General features: G+C 40.2%; 3 protein-coding genes across 3 annotated transcripts in view; 2 read left to right on the top strand and 1 right to left on the bottom strand.

The window, feature by feature from the left end:
- The window catches only part of LOC109487170 (integral membrane protein DGCR2/IDD-like), an 11,885-nt gene extending 3,048 nt beyond the window's left edge, over positions 1 to 8,837 (top strand). Inside the window, 8 exon segments of the mRNA XM_019791155.1 lie at positions 1,583 to 1,618; positions 3,792 to 3,989; positions 4,555 to 4,842; positions 5,202 to 5,381; positions 6,133 to 6,369; positions 6,778 to 6,921; positions 7,242 to 7,436; positions 7,439 to 8,837. Of these exon segments, the coding sequence (XP_019646714.1) occupies positions 1,583 to 1,618; positions 3,792 to 3,989; positions 4,555 to 4,842; positions 5,202 to 5,381; positions 6,133 to 6,369; positions 6,778 to 6,921; positions 7,242 to 7,436; positions 7,439 to 7,851 (1,691 nt within the window). The 3' untranslated portion in view covers positions 7,852 to 8,837.
- Positions 8,838 to 10,953: 2,116 nt separating this feature from the next.
- On the top strand, positions 10,954 to 12,279 carry LOC109487110 (calpain-10-like). The gene is made up of 3 exons (XM_019791080.1): positions 10,954 to 11,112; positions 11,470 to 11,671; positions 12,089 to 12,279. Exons 1-3 carry the CDS (start codon positions 11,008 to 11,010, stop codon positions 12,277 to 12,279), a joined length of 498 nt encoding a protein of 165 aa, XP_019646639.1. The 5' UTR covers positions 10,954 to 11,007.
- Positions 12,280 to 13,713: 1,434 nt separating this feature from the next.
- LOC109487109 (DNA ligase 1-like) lies at positions 13,714 to 15,291 on the bottom strand. Its single transcript, XM_019791079.1, has one exon. The coding sequence runs from the start codon at positions 15,289 to 15,291 to the stop codon at positions 13,714 to 13,716; it is 1,578 nt and encodes a 525-aa protein (XP_019646638.1).
- Positions 15,292 to 26,009: the final 10,718 nt, after the last annotated feature.

The raw sequence follows: 26,009 nt of genomic DNA, 5'->3' as shown, positions 1-26,009 counted from the left end.
CCCCGTTCTGTCCACACAAAAACCGCCGGAATCTCTTCTACTACGTCGGGAAGATTTTCCTCGACCAAAAATGTTGTCGGCGCCGAGGAATTTGGGATATTTTGGTTGTCCTTTTTCACGGTGAGTACTCGGAACGTGCTGCCTTTTACAGCCAGGAGCTTGGGGGGAGGAACCTATCCCTGGCTAGCAAGCGGGGTATTTGCCATGCATGTGTTTGCTCAGTTCCTTCACTGGGCGTTTCTCCTGCCAGAATCTAGACTTCGTGAAGAATTTATATGAATTCTAGCAGTTTTTGAAGCACTAGATGATGCTAGTTTTTGGTACACTGTCTTTGTTCGTTTGCAAACCTTGATCACAAACACACCGTTCGTTTGAAAAATTAGGTCAGATCGTTTGCTTGCTAGTCAACAGATCCCATGCTTTGTCCTGGCACCACATGTGGTGAAGCAAACAAGTAGAGTATTTCACTGAATAACTCGAGTTAAAACCTTAGTTTTGGGAAGAATTAGCAAAGGAAAAAGACTATGCCAGTAGAAGTTGTAACACGTAACACATATGTATTCAATATGTTGGAAAAAAATGGGCGTGTGATAGAAGTACATGTAGATGTGTTAGAATTTACCCCGATTCTGCTATGTTGTTGTTGTAACAGTAGCTGTATAAAAATTTGATTATACTATACCAAGGTATAGTATGGTATAATAAGGTATGATATGTCAGTAGGGTAACACAGTTCTTTATGATTTTTACATTTTTGGTCACAATTTTTTTGTAGAATCTCTATGTAGGACAACACAAAGAAACTCAAAGCTTGCAGAGCATAAGAAATATATCTGTAAACAATTAAATGCATTATGCATGCCTTTTAACAGCTTAGTAAAAGGACAGGGGTAATTATCACCAAATCTTGTCCCTTTAATAGTTTGGCACATTTTCCACAATAGGTGTGATCAACATTGGAGAAACAATAGCTGTGGTGCTACTGGCACATCTGTGAGAGAGATGGAATCAAACCCTGATTTGTCTCTGTTGTATTTTCAACAGAGGACAAGAATAATAGGATGTAGTGAAATTTTTTTTAAGTAAAGTAAAAAACCCTATATGTAGCACCAGTTTTTTCAACCATGGTCATATTTCTACTATTTGCCTATCTTTCTTGATCAGAATCTATGCTGTTTGCTACATTCAGTTTTAAAGATTTGGATGAAAGAAGATGGACAAAAAATTTGTTCACACACATTTTGGTACAATGTACATGTACGAGTATTTAGTGCCCATTGTTGCAAACTACAGAAGCTCCCTGTTGTATAGTCGTGACCATGTATATTAGGTTTTGTTTGCTGAACGACTCCCAATGCAAACAAGTTGTATGTTTGCTTAATGTAAAGACATACATACTTCTGATGTTAACTGATAAATGTAATGTTTTTCAGCTTTGTAAATGGGGTGTTGGCTCTCAATAATATCTGTCAGTTAAAATTTGTGTGAAACAAAAGAGAATGATACACTTTTACTTGCAATGTGTGGCTCTTGTTATACTTCCATGATTTATGGAAATTTCTGTTTCAATCATATTTTCCAGGTGTTGCAATTACATTGGCAGCCCCACAAGAAACAGGTGAGACCAGCATGATATCTCTTTCTTATTTCAGTGTTAACAGCCAAAGGTACACACACACATGCAGGAAAGCTTTTGGTGCTTGCGGACTATCAGTAGTAAATTGTGACACAAGTGTTGGTAGTTTTGAAAGGACCGTTGGCACGGTTAATTCCTCTTTTGGATGTATTTCCATAAAAAAACATAGCTTATGTGTGGTTGCACAGGGGTCTCTCAATGTTTTTGATGTAAATTACTGGCAGAAACATGCTGTAGAACGCTAACAAGCTTATCTAAACCCAGAAGAAAACAGCGTCTGGGGGATTAAACTATCTATCACAGTGTTTCATCTAGTTTCACCCCAGCAAAATTGGATCCATTAATGTCTTTGCGAGGTTCCTTCCTACTTAGGAATAAACAAACAGTTTGTGAAAACAACTGGCTTTGAGCTGTTTACCCTAGATGTCTATCCCACCGCCAGACTAGATGTTTGTAAGGGAGGCAGACAAAAGATTTTGTCACAGCCCCCCCAGAACGCACCGTGCGCGTACTAAGCACGTAAAGCCGGAGCGGCGCCTTGGCCAATCAGAAAGTGCGTCCACTGTGTTGTGAAAACCCTCACCGATCCTATTCACTTATTTATGCTTGAAACCTGAAACAGCATGACTGAGCACTTTATTCAGGGGGGTGTTTACCCAAATCTTAACCAGGGTTGAAACAGCGTTCTTCTTACCTAAGGACCCATTGTGGTAAACCAGGTGAAAATTCCTTGACTAACTCTGAATAAAGACATTCAGAGGCTGTTGTTTTCTATCTTTCATGATGGGTCTTCTATCTGGAAAACATGGGTATGGAGGTAGATATAACATTCTATGCTTCTTGACAAAGGTACAGAGATGAAAATGTATGGAGAATTTGTTTTGGTAGTCAGTTTCAGCATACTTCCCCCACAGTTTTCACTCTAACATTTGTTCAAAGTCTGAAATTGTGTTAACGGCAGCCCAGGCTTGGCGTACGTGTTATCCCTGTTGAGCCCCTTGGGTTGCGCTTGTATGTAGAGTTTATCTAGTGGTGGGTAACACCATATCATGTTACCTTTGCAGGGCAGGGAAGGTCATGGTAAAGCAAAGACTGGGAGCCGTGTTTGGTCTGGTAATCAGCCACACAGGACTAAGAAACTGTTCAGAAAATTGAGGCAGGGTTCCAAAGACAAAGGCCTCTATTCAGATTTTTGGGTACCCAAGTGTTGTAGGTCATTTACCAAGTACAAAGGATCAGTATCACAGATGTGTTTTTCACACCTACAGTTCAAAATCAGGCTATAACAAACGCTGTTCTGTTATGCACAAGGACTTAACCCAATTTTTCTACCCTGAAAAAAATGTAGCAATGTGGTTTGAACCTTGAGAGTTGAAGGCTTAGGAATGACAAAACTATTTGTAACCAGTATTTTCAAAACAGTCACTAAACATTGTTGGTATTATGTAATACTGTCTAGAAAACATTAGTGGTTTGAGTGTATTTTCCCATTTTTACTGCTATTTCTAAACATCAACAAAGCTTAATGTTAAACGCAAGTTAAAAAGTATATTTTTAAAGATGTTTGAGGCAAGCACATGCATCTGTGTCAGCACTACTGGCCGATGACTGAGCAGAAAATTGAGCACAATGATTCAGGTACCTGCACTTCAGATTAGAAGTGAAGTTTTGGCCTGAAGAGACCACTTGACATGTGTTTCAGGTGGTTTGGGTTTCCCTGGCTTGTTGTTCAGCTCTTGGTGCCGTTTCACTAGCAGAACAGGATACGAAAGTATATCCTGTTGCATGAGGGACCATTGCAAAGTTTCTGTATTTTCATTCTCTTGTAGAAATAATTCATCACCTTGAACTTTTGAAACATTGGGCATGACAACCATACATTTTTATGATGTACATTTATTTTATTTTTATTTTAATTCAATTGTAACAAGACAATACACTGGCCACCCAGGCAGCATAGCTGATTTCGGGTGCCAAACAATACAAAGATTAAACATACACATTTAATCTTTACATATGTAAACCTCCGAAAAGACTTTGGTGCACCCACAGAAAAAAAATTGGGTTTTGTGTGCACCAACATGCACTTGCACTGAACTGAACAACATGCCTTTTTTTTTAGCCCTGATTCATGTTCATGATTCCTGTATTTCAGATGGAAGTGAGACAAACCGAGCCTACCAGGCTGCCTCTCCAGCCCATCCTGACACTGTAAACCTGGCTGACACCAGCAGTCACCATGTCATGTCATGGGAAAAGGGACAGGTGAAGTCTCCTTTAGACCTCGGTGTTGGACAGGAAGGGTTCGGCCAGGAGGAAGCGACTGCCAGTTTTTTACATGGAGATACTCCCAGTAAGTATACAGAACTACAAGGTCTGTCTTGTTACTTAGCTTTTGACCAAACAGAGAGAAAGGTCACCAACTGAAAGAAGTTCTTGAGTTGAATGCTTTATGTGCAGGGTAGCAAAATTTCACATATTTGACAGTGGCGATTGATTTGTTAATGGTAATGACAAATTCAAGGTACTAAAGTGGCTGTGAAAACTGTGACGAAAGTACTGTGACAAAATCAGAAATTAAAGTAATTAAAAGTTACAAGTCCTGTAATGCTTTAGGAACGTTCCTGTCAGTAATTTGATAGAAAACTTACTACTAAGTAGAGGAAATTCTACACAGAATTGAGCAATGGAAATTTACACTATTGTGTTGACTTTTCTTTAATTTTGACCAAAGCATCGATATGACATAATTCATGTGTACTCCATTCTGTCTCCAAAGACACCTGCCCGGACGGCTGGTACTTCCACGCTCAGGTTGGAAGCTGCTACAAGGCCTTCCAGACCAAGATGAACTACAGCATTATTGTCTGTTTCTTTGATATTACATAATTTATACATACTCCATCTTGTTTTTCCAGATACCTGTCCAGAAGGCTGGTACTTCCACGCTCGCGTGGGCAGCTGTTACAAGGCCTTCCAGACCAAGATGAACTACAGCCAGGCGCAGGAGACCTGCCAGCGCCAGGGCAGTTACCTAGCAACAATCTCCAGCGACAACGAGCTGGGGTTCATCATCGAGCACAAGTGGGAGGACCTGCTGGCCCAGTCGCTGATTCTGGATGGGATCTATCAGAGGTTCTGGATGGGGTATCACTACGTCACACAGAACAATGTGTCCTTCTGGAGGGTCACCAACACACAAGCAGGTCAGTAGTTAAGGCACTGTTGGGCTTTCAGCCAGTCATTTATGGTGTTACCAGAGCTCAAAATATTGTGCAGGTAAAATAGGAGCTGTGCAAGTATTTTTGATGTCTACTTGCACCAGTCCATGTACTGGGTTTATATATACATGGCAGGTGTAACTGGATTTTTATTTGTTTAGAAGTTTTTAGTATGATCTGTACTTCTAGATTCTGAGTGGTACAGGTAATTTTCAATGTAGTTTGCACCAGTGCACAAAAAAAGGATTTCAAGCCCCGGTGTGTTAAGTGTACATGACATGAATCGTCAGAAGAAAGGCTTCATTTGTTTAATCAGCATCATCCCGTTTCTTCCCATTTCTCAGAGGCCAACAGTGACTTCAACTTTATCCAGAGCTTCAACCCTGTCCTGATGTCGACCCAACATGGTGACATGCTGTGTGGACAGCTGCAGTATCTTAGAAACGAGCTGTTCGGGGGCCTCTACCTCTGGAGCTGGTACGCCATCAACTGTGAAAGTCTGTCAGCGTTTCTGTGTAAAAAAGGTGTGTATTGCTCATAGATATTGTAGTATTGCCTATTGTTGGTCAATGGTCTATAACATTCTGATTTACCGGTTTATCTGTATACATTGTGTATCCAACACAAGAAATTGTTCTCAACTAGAGCTTTTGACCTGACACTGTGGTCTTCTTCAATAGACTGACCCAGTAAGACTTGTCACATGGCTTCTCTGAAATTTAACGTCAACGCTGGGTCAAAGGTATCTGGTAAATGGTGTCGGTCTAGTCTCTGTCACAGTTTAGTGACATTACAGTGTTGACGTCACACTTCAGAGAAGCTACGTGGCAAGTCTCACTTTGTCAGTCTATTGAACAAGACTAGAGTGACTGGTCTAAAGCTCTAGGTGAAAACAGCCTCTTGTGTTGGATCAAAAGTTTTCAATTCAAACTACCAACGCAGATGAAATTTCATAACAGTAGAAAGAATACAGCATGCTCATTTGAGGTTTTTGTTATGACCTGATCTTCCAAATTTATGGTGAGTTTCTTCCTTGTGACAGAAGAAACTCTACAACTAGTATGAATACAGTGTACTTACAGGATGTTTTTATTACAACCTAAAATCTTCCTGATCTTGCCAAGATGAAGTGCATTAACAGCAAGGGAGAGAAGGTAGCAGAGAGACAGGTGTTCACGCCCCAGGGCCAAAGAAAAAGTCTGGCAGCACACGACCAATAAAGAGATAACTAGGACGAATAAAGCATGCTTATATTGTTATATCTTGATCTTCCAGATCTTGCCAAGATGAAGTGCATTAACAGCAAGGGAGAGAAGGTAGCGGAGGGACAGGTGTTCACGCCCCAGGGTCACGACGCCTGCATGACCTGTACCTGTCACATGGGAGAGGCACAGATGTGTATCACCGCGCAGTGCGACCGGCCACAGAAGTGCACCAGCTACCAGATGTCTCCAGACAAGTGCTGCGAGTTCACCTGTATGGACCCCAGCGAGAACAACAACAGCAATAACTGTAAGAACTTCATAATGTTCAAGAATAACAGTTCCAATACATTAAAAAACCCACCGCATCTTTCGAAAAAAATATTCAAATTTAAATCACTGTGTGTCTTATACAAGACGGGGGTTCGCCAGGCCTCTATCTGGGTGATTAGGAGTGAACCACCGACTTCTTGTCAGTAGTATTTGGACCTACTCTTTTTCAAAAAGTAAAGCTCTCCATTTAACGTCTTATCTGAGGGGCATCCCTAAATGAAGCTAGGTACTCATTTTCAACTGAGTGTAAAGTGAGTCTTGTAAAGTGCATGGTAGGATTCAAACCCAGGACCTCTTGGTTCTGAGTCAAAAGCCTCTGCCATTATACCACACATCTCCACAATGTTGTGATGCATGTCCTGAGATGATACTTTGATGTTTTCAGACAATGGTTCAGAGCTGAGCATGACCCACGGGATGCGGCTGGTGGTCAGCTGTCTCTCGTCCTTCCTGATCCTGTCCCTGCTGCTGTTCCTGGTGTACCGACTCCGCCAGCGCAGACTAGAGGCCATGTACGGGGGAAACCACTGTAAGTGTTTTAGCTACCACAGCACCGTTGTGTTCCATCATCAGACAGAATTTTGCTGCTTTTTCCCATCATCTAAGACAGAAAAGAATGGCATGTAGAGATATGGAAAACTTAGTTTACTAATAAAATTTGCCCTCTTGACATGTCAGGATTCAAACCAGGGACCTTTTGGTTCTGAGTCCAATGTTCTGCTGTTATGCCACATGACCCCACAAATTTGTGCCAGAATTAGGAAATAGGATTTGAAGATAACATTAATTAAGATAGAGCATCAGTTGTTTTGTTACAACAATTTGACATTTTTCCTTTGTCATTTTCAGACAATCGACGGAACAGAGCGTCTCGCCACGGAGCGCGCAGAACGAGAACCAACATCCTCCCCGCCCACCTCTTCCGTCCTCCGCCTCTCTCCCCGTCCGGTGACCTGCACGTCGCCCTGCCTCCCTACGATGATCCACCTCCACCTTACAGCGCCATCAAGCCTGTCCAACCCGTATCACCGGGAGACAAGCCCCCACCCCGTACGACATGGCGATCATGTTCGACTCGGCGGCGTGCGCAGGGCCACCACCGAGGAACACGCCAGATAACCCACTGGGGGAAATCCAGAGCCCGCAGAGCGACAGCAGCCCACAGGCGGACAGCGAGACACAGCAGCTTGTCCGACAGCAGGAGCGGGATTTGCGAAGATCCGCCGCTGCTGCCAGCCATCATGACACCGCGTCATCTCAGCGGTCCAGTCGGTGTAGCTCGCACAGAAGCTCCACAGCGTCACACACATCCGCAGGGGAAGACACTGCAAGCAGAGCAACGAGATCGGCAACTCGACGATCATCTCCAAGACACTCCTCGGCAAGTAACAGGAGTTCTCAGACAAGCTGTGAAGGCGCGTCTCCAACGGACAGTACCACAGAATCTACGTTTGTCTAAAAGCATTATCGCAGCTATCTATGTTCTCTATGTTAGTGGACCAGACTGTTTGTTGATACAATACTATGGTATCTGCTTCTCCAAGCTCTGTTCTGATCCTTGTTACTTATTTTGCTGTTGGCTTGCCCTTGTTACTTTGTATTATGTCAGAAAATGGTTAATTTGGAAGACCTTTTCATCTTATTTGTTAACTGTCCTTCTAGTTTGATTTTTCTTCGTTTGTGAAATGAGTCATTATGGACCAGACTACTATATAAATGATGATGTCAAGCTCAGGAATTTTCGCAGCTATTATTTTGATAAGTAGCAAGCAATCGAAAAATATTTGTTTTGTTTTGACCATCTTGCTTTGTAGAAGTACCAACTCACTGCCACTGTACAGGTATTACCAGAACTGTTGGTATTGTACAGTTAAAACTATGGATAACCCACCAAGCAAAGATATTTACAAGTTATGTATCTTGAAGATAGAAAAAGAAAAATGTAACAATCACACATGTAAATGTCTCCTAAGCTGTAAATGTAAATAAGGAGACAAAGAAGAGAAAAGACTTGATTAGCTTCATACTATTTTGAGTTTTTGTACTTAATATTCTTCTTCTTGCAATAGTTTTGTTTTTCATGAAACTTAAAATCAACTGATTTACCAAAGGATTCAGCTACCCTAGGAAGGTAAAATTCTAATAAATGAAAAGTTGACTTGTAAATATTAACGACAGATAATAAGCAGATAATATTACATCATAAAATCAGGATAAATAATTATATAGTACAAATCAGGCAAACAGTAGCACCGTATGTAAGATACACAGTCGCTAGTAAGGAAATAGTTACTCTTGTTCTCGACCATAACCCTAGGTAACAACCAACGTGATAAGTTACGTTCAAGTAACAATATAAAGAATTTATATGGCTGATTTTGTGTGCTTGAATATGTTTTGCAATCTTGATGTGCAGAAAAGCAAACTGTCATGACAAATTTTGATGTGAAAGTTGAACAGAGTGTTAATTACAAATGTACTTACGAAAAGATCATTGACAGTGTAATTCTTTACTCCAGCCAATTGTAAGATGTGCTGTATAGATATATCTTGAAGCAGTTTACTGGTACAAATGTATTGTTAATCTTACACTGTAAATAATAACACTACTGGATGCCATGTGTACAGTAAACATTGTTTTAAATGTATTAGTCTACAATAAAACTACTAGATAACAACTACTAGAAACAAGTTACTTGTAAACCTTGCAACAGCAATTTGCATCTACCGAAAGCATGTTTTACATGTATCATAGATTTCTATTCCAGAAAAAGAAATGTGCAGGCAAAACATTGACAGGCAATGCCACATACAGTTAAACATTTTGGTGTGCCTTCTCAAATGATTTTCTGCTACTTAGTCTTTGAAAAGGAGCAATTCTTGCATTTATAGCAATACATGCATCAAAGATAATTTTGGTTGCAAAACTGACAAACTTATTGCAAAGTAACTTGCACCAGTTATTTTTGGTATACATGTAATTATATCCAGCAACACCCACCCAGAAAGTATGGTTAATGCACCTACTGTAAATATTGTACAAATGTTCCATGTATGAAGGACGAACTTGAAATAAACGTTACTGCAACGTTGATTGTGTCGTGGTCGAGTATTTCCTTTGCCTGTTATAGCCTTCGAGCTTCTCCAAGTTTGACAGCACCAAAAACAAATACTAGTAACAACAAATAAGTGAAATGCTTATATTAACATCTTGGAATTCCAAGTTTAACTTTAAAATAAGCATGACTCGATCATTTATGAAAGCACAACAACAATCCCCTAGATATGACGAGAATTTAATTATCCAGCATATATTTGTTAGTGTAGATGATACGTTGCTGTAGCTTAAATTAATCGTACAGGTAAGGATTAGTAAGGTGTGACTAGCAATGTCCAAGGTGCTGAATTGCCATCAGATTAATTTTGGTGATGACATCTTATTAACACTTTTGCAGTATTTGATGACATTAACCCTTCTGTACAATAAATACTTTAGCTGTTGCATTGAAGATACGAGGATGATTTAATATCGTAAGACCGGCATTCTCTATAGCAGTTTAAATCACCAGGGAATTGAGTGGAATGGGTGACGTCATGCATCCAGCTGTGGAGCCGGTGGATGGAATCTACAATTTGAAAAGGGGGAACTAGTGATATTTGTAACTTTAAAAAATACAATATCCTTACAAATCTGATCACTTATATTTTAAGTATGCTATATAGCTTTTTATTATAGAAATGTACAATGATTTATGATACTTTGGAGACGTTTTGCCTATTTTTTTACAAAAAGTACTTGACGAATCCCCCTTTGTTACAATGGTAGCGTTGTTCTGAAAGACCCAAAGTATGGCGGCGGGCGAATTGAACGGAGGAAAACCCCTGGGAAAAATGGAAACTGTAGCTTACTGCTGATAGTTGTTGGTGTAGAGAGTGAGGTAACAGAAGGGTATCCCTCTCCACGTCAAGTTTATCACTGAATACCGTAACTTGGTTCTTTGGCGGAGTTGCGAGCATAGCTTGCCGTGGCCGAGTTGGAAGTGGGAGGGGGGCGGTTGCCTTGCAGTAGTACTTGTGCGGAGGTGGTGTTCTGTACATATACACTATTAAAGCAGGATGTGAACAACGCTACTTGGGGGACAGTTGGTCGAGAATGTGTAACGTTACCATAGAACTGGCCATCTGACATTGTCTAGTATTGTTCTGCAGGGTACTCAAGCGTACCCAAATACTACAGAGTGTGGGGAATACTAAGGCACAAGTGTTGTGATTTAAATTTTGAGAATCCATAATTTGAGTCAAATGGTTTGTTTTATGACAAAGTTACTGATGCCATAAGAGCGATACTCTCCAAGCAGAGCTTTAGGCTTTGGCTTATTTTTGGCCTGTTTTCGATGTTTTTCTCAGGCTCTCTTTTTTGTACAGTCGGTATTTTTTTTCCGCCAACCTAACTCTAACGTTAACTGTCTGGCAAGTGGATACAGTAGACAGCAGCCAAAAGATCTGCTTGGAGATACTTTCAATTAAACCTCTGTATGTGTATTTGTGACACAGCTCAGTGCTTCCGTGACGAGTGTCTCTCGGAGTCAGAGGTCTGACAGAGGTCTAGAACAAGATGCTGTTTGAGGACACAGACTTCCCAGCAAGTGACTCGGCGCTGTATTACAAAGGCAACTCGCAATCGGGGGATGTTGGACAGATAGTCTGGAGAAGACCACAGGTTTCATTTACTTAACATGTAGGATAGGTGTTACCGTGTAACGGGTTGTTTGGTGTAATGTAGCCAGCTGCTGCCATGCCACGTGCCTGCGAAGGGCATGTTACGCCGAGGGACGGTTATACCAGCTACATCTATAAAAATACAGAAGATCAGCCTTTTCTTTCTATTAGATATATCCCTGCTAGAATCATTGCTCAGGTTTGAGTTAGTCCATATACTAGTACCTTAATGCTATGTTAAAGGAATAATGGACTCTGTTATACTAGCAAGGAGCTCAATGGGTATATATTTATAGCCATGATATGAATAATCAGAGCTCAGTCAATATATCCCTATATTGAACATTACTTTTTTCAGGAGCTTGTAGAGTCCCCAGTGCTGCTGCCTGCTGACGGTGACTTGTGTGTGCAGGATGTGGTGCAGGGGAGGCTGGGAGATTGCTGGTTTCTGTGTGCCTGTGCTGCTATTGCACCACACAGACAACTCATGCAGAGGGTAGCAGAAAGTTTCAACTCTTCTATACCACCTACAACTGAAGCATTGCATGTTCTTACAGAGGGTAGCAGCAGGTTTCAACCCTTACATACCACTTACATGTACAAGTAATCATAAAATGTTGCATTTTTTTACCTTGAGATCAGCTTAAAGACTTTAGAATTGCAGTGTTAATGTTATCTTCTTTTGTATTCCTTGAATAATTTCATCAGGTTGCTGAATGAATGAATAGCAAAGTTCTTTATTCAGCCAACGTTTTGATGACTGTCTGTCATCTTCATCAGTAATATGACTGGTTCAGTGACCACTGAGGTGTTACTGTGACTGTGCACTGAAGCTAGATGTTACTATAACAATATACTCCCAAGCATAATACATATCGTTTCACTAAACTCGGGAGCTAAAATAGGTTTGGTAACGGTAAACCAGACTACAGTTAACCAAACTGATGGTATTCTCTTGATATCGCAGGTTATACCAGTGCACCAGAAAACATGGGGTGACCAGGAGTATGAAGGGAAGTTCTGTTTCGTGTTCTGGAAGTTTGGGACGTGGACAGAAGTGACCGTTGACGACAGACTGCCATGTCGAGACGGCAGACTGCTCTACTCCAGATGTGCCAACAAACGTCACTTCTGGCTACCTCTGATGGAGAAAGCCTATGCCAAGTAACAATCATATATTTTTATTCTGCATTGTTAAATTTGTGTTAAAACATTTGCTCATGGCAACTACCTTCAGACTATTTTAAAGTCAATATACCCATAGTAAAGTTGAAATTTCAGAAAATAGTACAATGTACATGTGCATGTAGCATGAATCACCTAGATGAAAAGTATTTATGTCATTAAAAATGATTTTTTGTACTCAATCACTGAGTCCTTTTTATCTGGACTGAATAGACAACCGAGACCTAACGATAGATTTAAATGCTAGCTGTATATGTGTATGCTCCTGGACTCGACACAAAGCTATATTTATGATACATGTATGTTCACCACCACATTATACTACAACCATGTTAACGTTTTCTGTCCCAGATTGCATGGATGTTATGAGGCTCTAGTTGCAGGACAAGTGGGAGATGCGCTAGTGGACCTGACTGGTGGTGTTGCTGTTAAAATCCCCCTAAAGAGCCCACCACAACAGTTGTCTTCCAGGCTTCTCAGGTGCTATAGGAAAGGGATGTTTCTGACTTGCTCCACAAATGTGAGTCCTGTTTTTTTTTTTATACAGGTTTGCCTGGCAAAACTTACCCTGCCTAAAGGTGCGGTCACATTTCCCAACCCGGGGCCCGGCCGGGCAGTTGTATGGAATGGAAATTATGATATAAGATAGCAAAACACAATAATAGTTTTACAAAATCAACCATGAGCTCTATTTGTGTATACTCTTAATACAAACTGTTTTTCGTTATTTTTCGTTCACGCAAACAACCTGGCCGGGCCCCGGCTTGGAAATGTGACCGTGCCCTAAGGTGCATACAAGCGATCACTGTTTTTGTTTACACCATATACACCTGTTTTTTGCCTACCACTTGCTGTCTGTGACATCATGGCGATCGCTTGTATGCATACTATGTTGTGCCGAGCACTGAAATGTTGATGGTGATGATGATATTGAATGTGTTTTCTATATGCTGTGTTTTACTAACAGTTACTTACTAGATGTGATTTTCCCCAGCAGTGCTCTTATAAGAATAAGGTGATATGTTGTATGTCAGAGATGCAGAGGTTTGCTTCTGTCACAGTTTCAGAACTTACATGTAACAGAAGGGCTGCATAAAGATGACATGTTGAGTACAGAGGTATGGCATTGGTTTAATCTTTGACAACAATATATACAATAACATAATGCAGCAGATAAATATCCCAAGTACTACTAGTATTTATCTTTGTCATAATATGACTCATATATCAGGGTTTGCTACTCTAGACCAGTTATCTCTATATACAGTTTCTCATTATCAATCCATTATTTATATACATTCAAGTACGACTAGCAGCCAACAGAAAAAGACGATACAGCTTGGCAAGATTTGACTTGTCTTGACCATTTGTCACGTGTGAATTGTAATTTTATATTAATATGCAGCATACTTTATCACTATGATTCTGTACTATCAGAGTCTACAGATTGTGACTCATTCGCTATTTCATACTCAATACTTATGGGACCTCTCAGGTCTGGAGAAGGCACCTTGATCTTTACTTTAGTTGTTGAATGTCTTCCACTTGAACTTGAAGACCTTCCTGTGGAAACTCTATTAGGAGATGCCTTATCCCTTCTGGAAAGCAGCCCCTGTCTCTCGCTGGTCCTAGACCTGGTGTCTTCTGAGATGTCGTCAGTATCGTGTGTCCGAGTTGTGCTTCTGGATTCAGAGCGATACCCGCTAGAGCCGGTAGGTGGCCTGTGGGGTGACAGTCGAGTTGCAGAAAACTGTTGCCCAGCCGGTGGTGTTGTAGATAATTTGTTGTGGCCTGTTTCTTGCTTCTGTGTTTTGTCCTTGCCCACTTGTGTAGGCGTAGTCATGGTGCTTTTCAATGTGGCTCTGCTCCTGACCTGCCTTGGAGACGTTTCTTCAGTTGCTCCTCTTGCAAAAGTCGGTGGATGTGAGGAAGTGTTCGATCCTTTCGGACTCACTGTTGAAGTGCCACCAACTCTTACCACTGGTTTTGTACTGTGTGAAACTGCTTTGTTCTCTTTAGAAACTTCGTTCCACGAGGGTACAATGATGGTTTTAGTGACTGGTTTGGACTCTGGTTTCTGACCCCTCCCAGGTGCAGTGTTACATCTTGTGCTGTCTGGACTCACCTGACCAGGAGAGCCGACTGTGAACATTGTTTGAGTTCTCTGCAAGCCGCGTGCAGCTTTAACTCCATCCTTCATGGAAGATGTGACCACACCAGTTCCCTTGATCACCTGTGGTTTTTCTGGGTTCTGAACCACCAACTTGTTACTCCCCAAGTGGATGATTTTCCTCCCGTGATTCTTCTTACATTCCTCCACCTTCTTTCTCAACCCCTCGTACCCTCTGCAGATGTCTCTCAACTTCTTGCTCATTTCTTCCTTCTCTCTTTGTAATGTTTCTTTCTGCTTTCTTTCCTTTTCAAGATCTCGTAGCAGTTTATCTGTAGTTACTGAGGACATGATCCTGACTTTTTCTTTGTAAGTCTTCAACTCTTCTTGCACTTTCTTTGTCTTCTCATTTTGCACGTGTTCCTTCAACACTCGAGAGTCATTCTGCCTTTTCAAGTTATCGATATTCTTTTGTTTCTGAGCATTCTCTGCCCTCAGAGTCTTCAGTTCTGCTTTCAGTTTTGCATTTTCCTCTGTCAGACTCTTTAAAGAGTTCAGTAGACTTTCTGGGATTGTTTTTTGCCTTTCTGTGTGTTGAGGCTTGCCCTCTAGACCTCCCTTTTCAAGTAGTGAGTCCAGGAAGGAATAGTTACACTGCTTCAAAGCTTTTCGGAACTCCTGGAACGCTTTAGGCCCTCGAGTTGGAAGCAGATCAAGCAACTCCTCTGCTTTGTGTCTACGTGTTGTTTGCCGGGTGATCTGCTGAAACTGGTCACTCGTGAAAACCTCCCTTTCTATCAGGAATGCCCGGACATCCTCCACAATCAAGGATTCCACAATAGCAACACGGTTACGCACAAGTTTTTTCTTGTCTTGTTCATCCATACTTCTTAACATCTGTCCATATTGTCAAAGTGATGAATGCTGTGTGTCTGTCCTGTTAGAACCAAATGAAAAGCTTGTTACTTTAAATTGTTCATGAAGTTAAAGAGTTACACTAACTGTAATGGTGATATGTTGCAATTGGTTGATCAAATTTCATGTTCGGACAAGAATGTACGTGTAGGTATGTCAAATCTACCAAGTTACTTCACTTGAAGAAATACCACATGATTAAAGAATCAGAGTAATATCTAGTAAGTACATTGTTAGTTAAAGACTCAGATTTTATAGACAGTTCTTGTTGTTAAATGTTTTAAAGCAATCTTCTGCTCTTCTTCTATAAAGCTGATACAAGACAAAGTTGTTGACTTACCACCGTGTTTATCCCACCTGTTGTAGGTTCCTTTAGTTGCTTTCAGGTAACATGTCCAAACTCTCTGTAGTACTCCATGTTTCTTCTAGCAACAGTCTACAGTCTACTACACTTACCAACAAACAAGTTTTCCACACAGGACCAAAAGTTTCCAGGTTCCAGCCACTACAAAAGGTTACCACGGTTTTTCCCGGCTAGCTATTCTTGTTGCGGGTATCCAGATGACCACATACCCTATTTTCAGTCCAAAGTTGCTAAACCTAACACGTAGCAATGAAACTTGAGTCCGAAGGCATTGTCTATAATGTTGTATGCTGTCTGTTTATAATTAGGGCTGTTTTGTTAGAATAATGTGAGGTTGTAACTTTATCGGTTGATGGTAAAGGATATGGGGTAGAACAATGTGTCTCTGAAACTGAAGCAGGCCAGAGTAATACATGCAAGGCTGGTTAGTCATTCTGCTTGTTTCATCAGGATATTCTATGCTTGCACAATGGGACGTTAGTGCTGTTACTAGTGTTAGACTTGAGAACTGTGAACAGGTGTGTGCAAGTTAGTGTAATTATGCAGTGGAGGATTAGAACTAGAAGCATTATACAGTATGCAGGTGCGGTACAGATATATTAGCTTGTCTTCTGTATCTAAAATTAGATTAGAATGGCACTCTGTGCTAGGTAAAGGCTGCAGAGACTGTGAGATCTTCTACAGTACTTGCAGATGGGTGTGTACAGCACTGGCATAGAACATGAAGTAAAGAATAAAATAAATGCCTTCCTTCTGTGAAACTAGAATTTTGTCCAGGTAAGACAATGATACCTCAGTTACTGACATGCAACAAAGTTTGTATCCCATAAAAAATTGATAAAGTGTACTTCATTTAATGTTCTTGAAAAATCTTCCTGTACAACACTTAATTTTCTATGTCTGCAGTTTGACAGAAAAATTGTAGAGGTCCTTCTTACACTAGATGTGCTTCTAGATGTGCTGACACAACATACATGTTGGTTCAATGGTCATGAATTCAACCTATTGTGAACTGTTCCTATAGTGACACCATGGTTACGGGGATTCCCCTTGCACAGGTCTCTTTTCAGCAGACCGTTCCATTCTGTGCTATTCAAGGCTTTAATTGGCATGCCTGGACATGCCACAGTGGACAGTAGAGCATACAGGAGTTATTTGTGTAACAGGTGCCATTTATTAACAGGTGTCTTTGGCTCAGTGCAGCAGGTTGTTTGCTAAACAGCTCAGCATTTGGTTTTTTGACCTATAACTTCCCTTCAAGATGTTAGCTGGGCTGTACTTTTTCCTTTTAAATAAAGTTCAATACATGCATATGTTACTATAAAAACCTATGCATGTCTCAAATAGCAAAGTCCAATATATTACCATAAAAGCCCAATAGGATAAGGTATAACCTAATTATTATGGCTAATAGATGGTATTTTATGATTGTAATACTACACAAGATCAAATGATTTTCATATCTTGAAAAATTAAAATGCTGCGCCCGGTCAATTATACTTTCAATTTAATTCAATTCAATTCTTTATTTAACAACATGCCAAACATAACAGACAAACATGGCATACAATGTTGCCAGAATGGCGTTGATATTTACATGTAAACAAAATGTCAAACATCATATATTTACAAAAACTATAAAAACAGTACAGTAACTGTACAACCCAGATATTTACAAGCTCCATCATCTTGTGCCAGACTATCTGTGCAGTCTGGTTGACTTGTCAGCTTTCAGTACAAAGCATAACCAACATGGTTTATAGTATTAAACTTCTTGGCATAACATAATACTGTGACAGTGAACATCAAACACACATACATACAGAAGTTGGCACTATCAAAATAGACATCAGAATACTCTTCTTTGAAAAAGTCGTACTCATAGTTTCTTAAAAACTGTGAAGAAACTTATACTTAGCTTATAATGTGAAATCATGAACAACTGCAAGTAGAATAAGTGTCCATAGGCGAGAATTCTCTGTGAAGTTTTACATTTTACAAATTAATTCAAAAGATCAACCACAATCTAAACAGATGAACAAAATCATCCTCATAACAATATCTTTTATTTACTACATGTTGTTTTTTGATAGGTGCAAACCAGTCTCAATCACAGTCACAAACAAGTCACAAGCCCAACAAATACTCGCAAATGATTATATAACACAACAACCACCTAATATCTGCTTACAGCTGTTTTAGCTGCGAACGCGAAAAACCGACTGACCACAGTACTCTTGCAGAAGGCATACATTTGTACATGTACAGAATACATTGTACATGTACCTCCTTCACGGAGTAATTAACAGTGGGCCATGGAGTAATGTCCTATCTTAAGGACTGTGACCCTTTCCAATAACTAAAAAAGGTTAAGTGACACAGCTGGCATTCAAACTCTTGGTCCAGATTTAGAGGCAGAGTTACTACCCACTGGACAACACACACTATCGCACATTCTGTGCCATTTTTGGGAAGTGTGTATTTGTCTGTAAACATGTTTTGAGTGTAGAGGGAGTATATCCTGAGCTTACTGTAGCTGTGAAGTTCATTTCAAATCGTGACACAGTTTTTTTGCCAGGGAAAGGTGGCGTAGACGTTGCCTTCAAGTTGTCTTTTAGCTGTAACATTTTTTTTGATGGTTGCATCACTAATGCCGGAGCCACAACATTTGGTGCAGGTCGATTATAAAATGATGTATATGTTTTTCCTTTGTCACAAAATGTTTTTCCATACCTGCCTGTGCCTGGCTTATTTGAAGAAAAGGTGGAAGTCCCTGAGATTCTTGTTTGTTCAAAAGATGTATCTTGCTGTTGTTCTTGCTTAGTTAGGCAGCTGTTAGTCTGATGTGCCTCGGGTGTTGGAGGTTTTCCTTGCTGTACATGTGATGTGGCTTCTTTCTTTTCAGCGGCGTTTTTCCCAGAAAAACAGCTTGTTCCCACAATGTTCAGTCCAATTTCATGTTTGACAGTCAGGCACTGTGAGGTACTGTGACAATTTTCTTTCCTGTCATGCTTTTTTACTTCCTTTTTTTTGCAAGCCTGCACATGATCTATTTTTTCCGTCTTTTCTCGTAAAGCTTTTTTCAAGCGTTCAATTTCTTTGATCTTGTTCTTCAGGTTAGCTAGATTTTCGTTTTTCAACTTCGTTAGTTCATCATTCTTCTTCTTTTGGAGCGCTTGCAACTTCTTGTTGCAATCTTGGCATGATCCACATATGTGTGAAGTAGGTTTAGCAGACTGTTGTTTCTCTTTCAACTCCCTAAGCTCATCATCTACCTTCTTCAGCTGTAATTGCAACTGCTTGATGCGATCTTCGCATGATGCACATATGTGTGAAGGATCAGACTGTACATTGGACAGAAGATCAGCCAAGTGAGGATACTTTTCCTTCAGTACTGTCAGGAAATGGTGGTATGCGTGTGGCCCTCTAGTCTTAAGGATATCCAATAGCTTTGCAGCCCTCTTTTGACTTGTGTTCTGAGATGTTATGTCATCCCAATGATTGTCCAGAAGAATATGCTCTTGTAGAAGGTAGTCCCCGATGTCTTGAACTAACAAATCTTGTACAAGGGCCTCACGATGATCCTTAAGTTTTGCTCTGTCTGCTTTGTTCATCTATAGCATTGGACATATGACTATTCAGTACAGCATGTACTCAGATTTTTGTCACAGTACTATGTTAGAATTTCATAAGGCCACACCAATTTAATTTCTTGGTTAACAGATTTTTCTAGAAAAATAATGGAGCCGGCAGGCAAAAAAAAATAAAATAAAAACAGGCCTAGGTATCCTATTATGGCCCAAAATGGTACGATAGGAGCCATGAAGTCAACACACCAGGCTGGTTCAAAATTTACCATGATTTGATTGCATTGAAAGATGGAATAACTGTAATAACTAGGAAGAAAAGGACTGTTTTCAACTGTTTAGGGCAAAATATGAGCATTTTGCAGTTGATTCTAAATTTTTATTTTTATTTGCAAATCAGAAAAAAATGAAGCGGCGAATCCATTAACCAAGAAATTAAATTGGTGTGGCCTAAGGGAAGAATAATTACCATTTACCTCACAGCATCTTCTATCAATTTCCATGTTGCCCCCTCACCCACACTATTTTTTGTGATCCTACATGTACATTGTATTTCATCTTTTTCAATTGCAGTTATCACACAAGTCCATGATACTGTATATTACTTGGCAAATAGGAAACAAAAAGGCTTTTAAGTGTCTGACTGCTTTACATTTTATATTTGCAAAATGACATTAAATACTAACTTGACTTAACTTTTAAAACCAAAAGAAATGGTATGCCAAAAAACAGTTACTCAAGCAACTGGATATGATTTTGAAAACGTCAGACGTTTCAGCTAGTATCCACTAGCTTTCGTCAGTGACTGAGAGACCAGAGGGGAAAGCAGGTTTATTTTATATACACAACCTGTTGATTGATATGCAAATAAAGTGAAGACAAATTGTTGGAAGTCGAAAAAGGAACAAAAGTCAGACAAGTCAAGACAAGATGATGCAAATTAGTCTGAAAGCCCCTGTTATACAGGACAGGAGCTTAAGTGTTGTCTGTCCTCGGGGCTGGGAGTGCCAAATCCCAAGTGCCGGAAAGATCGACCCGTAGCCCCCCTTCCCTGTTGAGGGTGGGGTTGTACATTCTTTCATATATTGCCTCTTTAACACCCCGTTCCCACCAGCGTGTTTCGCGGTCTAAGACATCCGTGGACTCGAGTTTGAAAGAGTGACCCTGGTTGTGTTGTAGGTGGTGGAAAATAGCTGAGGAGTAGCCGTTGGCACTAGGTCGGCAATGTTCTTTGTACCTTACTTTAAGCGGTCGACTTGTCTCTCCGATGTAGGTGTTGTTACAATTGGGCTCCTCACATTTGAGTCTGTAAATAACATTTGCCTTGGTACCCTTGTGACGTCGGTCCTTAGGGTGTACCAGTCTTTGTCTGAGGGTTGAGTGAGGTTTGAAGTTAGTGGCTATGTTGAAGTTTTGGAAGATCCGTCGGAGTTTCTCAGATACTCCTTGGACATACGGAATAGTGATGTTGGCCTTGTTTTTGTTGGTCAATGGTTTGCACTTCTGGGTTTTCTTAGACTGATCTGAAGGTTTGAGCGCTTTGTTGAAAGTCCAGTTTTGGTAGCCACATTTAGCCAGGGCACCTCGGAGGTGTTGTGTATATAAACCTGCTTTCCCCTCTGGTCTCTCAGTCACTGACGAAAGCTAGTGGATACTAGCTGAAACGTCTGACGTTTTCAAAATCATATCCAGTTGCTTGAGTAACTGTTTTTTGGCATATCGTATTACCTGGATGTCTAACCTTCATCGACGTACCAAAAGAAATGGTGTTTTGCTGGATAAATTAAATGTGTATGATTTTTTCATTTCTTGCATCTTCTTGAATCCTCTTTTTAAAAGATTTACACACGTCAGTCACCCTAAGTCGCTATAGAAATTATCTCGTTGATTAGGTTCATAAGTCACGTAGAATTAACAGTTAGTAGAATATTCTTCAATGACAGTGACACTTTTACAACTTACCTTGATAGTGATTGCACCTCACCAAATCAGCTGTCTTGTTGCTCAACACCAACTTAAAAGTCAGGTAAATGGATAAAGTTCCAAGACGCGTTCAAGCTAGGATTACATGTATGTATGCTGAATGTACATCTTGTATGAAGCCCAATGTGTCAGAAGTCAGATCGAATGCTGAAACTAGGTTATGCTGTACATGTAAATCCAAGAGAAGTTTCCAGGCACTAGATCAAAGTCACCAAAAAAACGTTACCACGTGGCTCTGCACGTTTTTCCCCTGGCTCTTGTTTCAATGATCAGATGACCACACAAACATTAGCACAGAGGCATTGCCTTAAAGTTTTATGCTGTCTGAATAGGGCTGTTTTGTTAGAAATGTGAGGTTGAAATGTTATATCATATGGTAATTAGAGTACACAATGTAGATCAATGTCTCTAAAGAAGGTGAGGTGAGTCATTCTGCTAATTATAACTAACCAATATGCTCTCATAATGATGAAGTTGCCATTCCCTAGAAAATTTATAAAATATATTTAATGTTAATATTGTTAAATACAGGAGTACATCACTTTCTTTTTGTCTGCAGTTTGACAGAAAAATTGTAGAGGTCCTTCTTACACTTGTGTAACATACATGTTGGTTCAATGGTCATGAATTCAACCTATTGTGAACTGTTGCTATAGTGACACCATGGTTACGGGGATTCCCCTTGCACAGGTCTCTTTTCAGCAGACCGTTCCATTCTGTGCTATTCATGGCCCTTAATTGGCATGCCTGAACATGCCACAGTGGACTGTAGAGCATACAGGAGTTATTTGTGTAACAGGTGCCATTTATTAACAGGTGCCAGTGGCTCAGTGCAGCACAGCAAGTTGTTTGCTATCACAGCTCAGCATTTGGTTTTTTGACCTTATCACTTCCTTGATGTTATAGCTGTATGTTCAGTAACCTGTTAAATGCACCAAAACATGATAGTACATAGAGCAAAGTCCAATATTTTACTGTAAAAGCCCCATAGGATAAGATACAGTATGCAATTTGGTGATTAAGATACCGGTCATGCACAAGGTAATTTTCATGGTACACAATGTACATTGAAATACTGTAACCGGTCAATTCTTTCAACTTGTTAGCTTTCAATGCATTATGCATAAGATTGTTATATGCATCAATTGCAAATGCATCAAACACACATACATACAAAAGTTTGGTACTATCAAAAATAGAAATCTGAATACTCTTCTTTGTAAAGAATTCATAGTTTGTTAAACTGTTTAGAAACTTATACAAAGCTTACCATATTGTACATGTATCTTACAAAGTGAAATCATGGACAACTACCTGTGGCACTTGCACTGTCCGTATCATCATTGTCCTCCCTTATGTCTACTCTAGATAGTCTACCCTCCTCAAACCTAATCTTTATAACACTTCCCCTTCTCTTGGAAGACTGCTGTGTTGTCTGTGAACGTTTCTCACCACCAGCCTTCTGCGCTTCTTTCACATTTCTTAGTGTGGGAGGGGCCTGTTTTGGTCTTGCACTGAGAAGTTTTGTGTTAGGTTTGTCCACACATACATCTCTAACAATGTCATTTCTCTCTTCCACCTTACTTGTTTGAGTTCTTGTCAGCACAGTAGGAGTGTTTTGCCTTCTTGTTGTGTCTGGACTCTTTGTGGAACTACCAGAGCTTCCGCTGACAGTGACTTTACCTGGACTGTATGCCGCCTTCCCTCCAGCCTGATTTCTGTCTCCCTGTGATGTAGCTGTTGAGACCTGCTGATGAGTAGATTGTCTGTTGACCCCCGCTGTTCCTGATACTCTAGGCCTGCCAGTAACTGTTAAACTGTCATGTTTGATGCTATTATTATTGGTAGGTACTGCTTTTATCCCTTGTGTATTACTATGAGGTTTCTTTAAGTTAGTAGAACCTTGTCCTTCTTGATCCATAGCTGCCATACTATGCTTTGCCTTCTGTGACAAGTCTTCTTCAATTGTTCCCGTTAAGTCTTCCTTTGTAGATTTCTTACCAGAAGTTCCTTGTGTTGGTTTCTGCAGAACATTTGTTTCTGTTCTAGAGTGTTGTGTCTCTACTGCACTTCTTTCTCTTACATGTATATCAGTTTGTAAAAGTGATGTGCTTTCCTTTTGGAAGGAATCTGTTTCCTTTAGAGTTGTCTTCCTTTTTGATGTTCCATTCCCGACATTCTCTGTTTCAACTTTATGTTGAAAAGCACTAGAAGCTCTTCTGTATGTTTCACCTTCACTGTTTTGGCCATCATCGATTTGTTTAGGTGTTGTTGTCTCTGACAGTAGAGAGTATGACACTGTTACTGTGGAAGTCTCTTCTTCCTTTTCTGTTGGAGATTTTGAAGGGATCCTGTTTGTTGCAAACGCTTTCGAATTAGTTTTTGATTCCGATCTTTCCTTAGCAGACGTGCAGCTTGTAGGTTTGTGACTGTCTAGGAATACAGGTTTGGTCGTAGTAATCTTGGTTGTGGAAGTTTTAGAAAGTGGTGCTGACTTGGTTCCGTTTGAGCCGTCACCGCTGTTGTTTTGCTGAACTTGAAGAGCACCATCAGATTTTGGTCTCACCATTTCCTCTGACGGTTTTGTTGTAAGCTTTGCTGTCTGTATTCTTGGAGCCGCTTCTTCTTTCACCATTTTTACTGTCTGCTGTTTCTGTGTGCTGACAACTTTACTACTGATGGTCTTCTGCAGTTTAGTCTGATTTTTGGGAGCCTTTGCTGGATAAAGCAGCTTCTTCAAGTTTTCCTTTTCCCTGTGTATCGCAGACATCAGTGAAGCTGTTGTACAAGGTCTCGACAACAGGCCTTCAAAGACACGATATATCTTATGCAGGTATTGCTTAAGAGTTTTGTTTTCATCCTTAAGAACCTTGTTTTCCTCAACAAGATCTAACTCTCGCTCCGTCCCCTTCCCCATCAAGGATGCATACAAGAAAGAGTAGTCGTATCTCAGAGCTCGAGTAAAAGCCTTAAAGGCATTCGGTCCGCGAGTCACAAGGATGTCAAGAAACTCCTCGGCCCGTTCCTTACGTGTAGGTTTTGCAGTGATGCACTGGAAGTGGGAGATGGTGAGGACGCCATCCTGGATCATGTGTGAACGGATGTCCTCCACTCGTAAGGACTCCACGAGGGCCACACGGTTCTTCCGAAGGGCTTCTCTGTGCTTGGCATTCATTCTGAGTTCATCCCTGGGAACAGTGTATGACAAACTCTCGAACTTCATTCACATCAATCAACTTGGCAGAAGTATATAAAATGCATGCAATACTCCTGAATTATGTTGACTTCACATCTCATAGAAAAAAAACAGGGCAAGTACCAGACATACAGGTGCACAAATGAACATAAAACACAAAGACACTTAGTCTGCATTTGCCTATTGTACACAGTCGGATGGTGCAATGGAGACTTAGAAATCTTTCAGTGCAATATCTTGGATATAAGCTTTACCGGTAATCTATGTTTTAAGGTTAACTTAAAGGTACACATGTGATTTTTCACAGTAATTTATATTTCTTCCTTTTTCCAAACATTACCTGCATGTACAAGGCAAGATTTCTTTGTATTACAGATACAAGTTTTCTGCACAGTTTTACATTGCAATAGAAAGGCAGTCTTTGCAGAAAATATACTATTACTTTATTAGATGTTTGTCCACTTCTTGCAAAAGAATTTGGAGCCATTGAATGATTACGATAGCACAGCTACAGAAAGACCACCCCTTTAAAGACAACTAGAAACTTCTGCATTCATTTATAAAAAAAGCACACAGTTAATCATTCGAATGTTTAAAGGCAAAGCTTACCTTTCCTGTAAACTGAAGATCAAACCTTGTGCAATCCGGCAGCAAACATCGCACTTATCCGTGCTTCTGTGTTGCTAGATACAAGTGTGAGTTTGTGGGACACAAACCGCTACAGCCACGTACAAACACACACAATGCATTCCAGCACCTGTCTGCAGGAACCACTGGCAATACCAACACGACCATTATAAAACCTGTGCAGCTATTTCTATGCCTTCCCTGGCTCTTTGTATAGGAGTCATTTATCCTGTGGTTTTGCAAATAAAAGAAAACTTTTTGTTGGGAAATGTTTGAATGTTTGAAATAGCTTGAATGGCCACTCTTGTTGCTAAGGTAAACAATTTGTCCAGGGGAAGTGAAGTCTATTCAATATGCTGTATAATGATGTTTCTAATTTAGAAAGAAAAAAAAGGGTCAACACTCCCATAGAGAATTACATTAATCAAACCTGGTACATGTCACCACAAGTTTTTTATTCAGTTGCTGTGCAAATTTGTCTTGTCAGCACATTGAAGTCTCACTGGTATTTTGTACGAATCCAAAGTTGACTGGTGTTTATGTAGTTTAATTGTGAACAAATATTTGCGTATGGTCACAGCTACCACCACTGAAGTTTACTCAATCACAGTGGGATCACAGTGTTACTTATTTATAGAGTCTGACTTCATCCAAGGGGAATAACATTGGATTAGTGGTAGATGGTATGGGCCTTGTGGTACTAGCTTAAGTTTGTAACACTCTGTTTTCGATATGAATACTTTACTCAGTCACACACATATTATGTAGATTAAATCATTATGTACATAATGAAGCAGGCTATATATGTACAGCTGAAAACAACAAAAGTACAGTCATACAACTTAATTAAACTACAGTAATTTGGCTTTCTTGCACAAAATCAAAGTTATTACATACTGTTAACTATATACAGTCATGTGGATCATATTCT

The sequence above is a fragment of the Branchiostoma belcheri genome, unplaced genomic scaffold (genome assembly GCF_001625305.1).
Source record: "Branchiostoma belcheri isolate BF01 breed outbred unplaced genomic scaffold, Haploidv18h27 scaffold86, whole genome shotgun sequence".
Classification (NCBI taxonomy): Eukaryota; Metazoa; Chordata; class Leptocardii; order Amphioxiformes; family Branchiostomatidae; genus Branchiostoma; species Branchiostoma belcheri.
Note: the sequence above shows the minus strand (reverse complement) of the source record. Positions and strands in the feature narration are given on the sequence as shown.

Coding starts and splice junctions, on each gene's coding strand:
- LOC109487110 (XM_019791080.1), top strand. CDS start 11,008: ATGCTGTTTGAGGACACAGACTTCCCAGCAAGTGACTCGGCGCTGTAT. Junction 11,113..11,469: donor TAGTCTGGAGAAGACCACAG/GTTTCATTTACT, acceptor TACTTTTTTCAG/GAGCTTGTAGAGTCCCCAGT. Junction 11,672..12,088: donor ATTGCATGTTCTTACAGAGG/GTAGCAGCAGGT, acceptor AGGTTATACCAG/TGCACCAGAAAACATGGGGT.
- LOC109487109 (XM_019791079.1), bottom strand. CDS start 15,291: ATGGATGAACAAGACAAGAAAAAACTTGTGCGTAACCGTGTTGCTATT.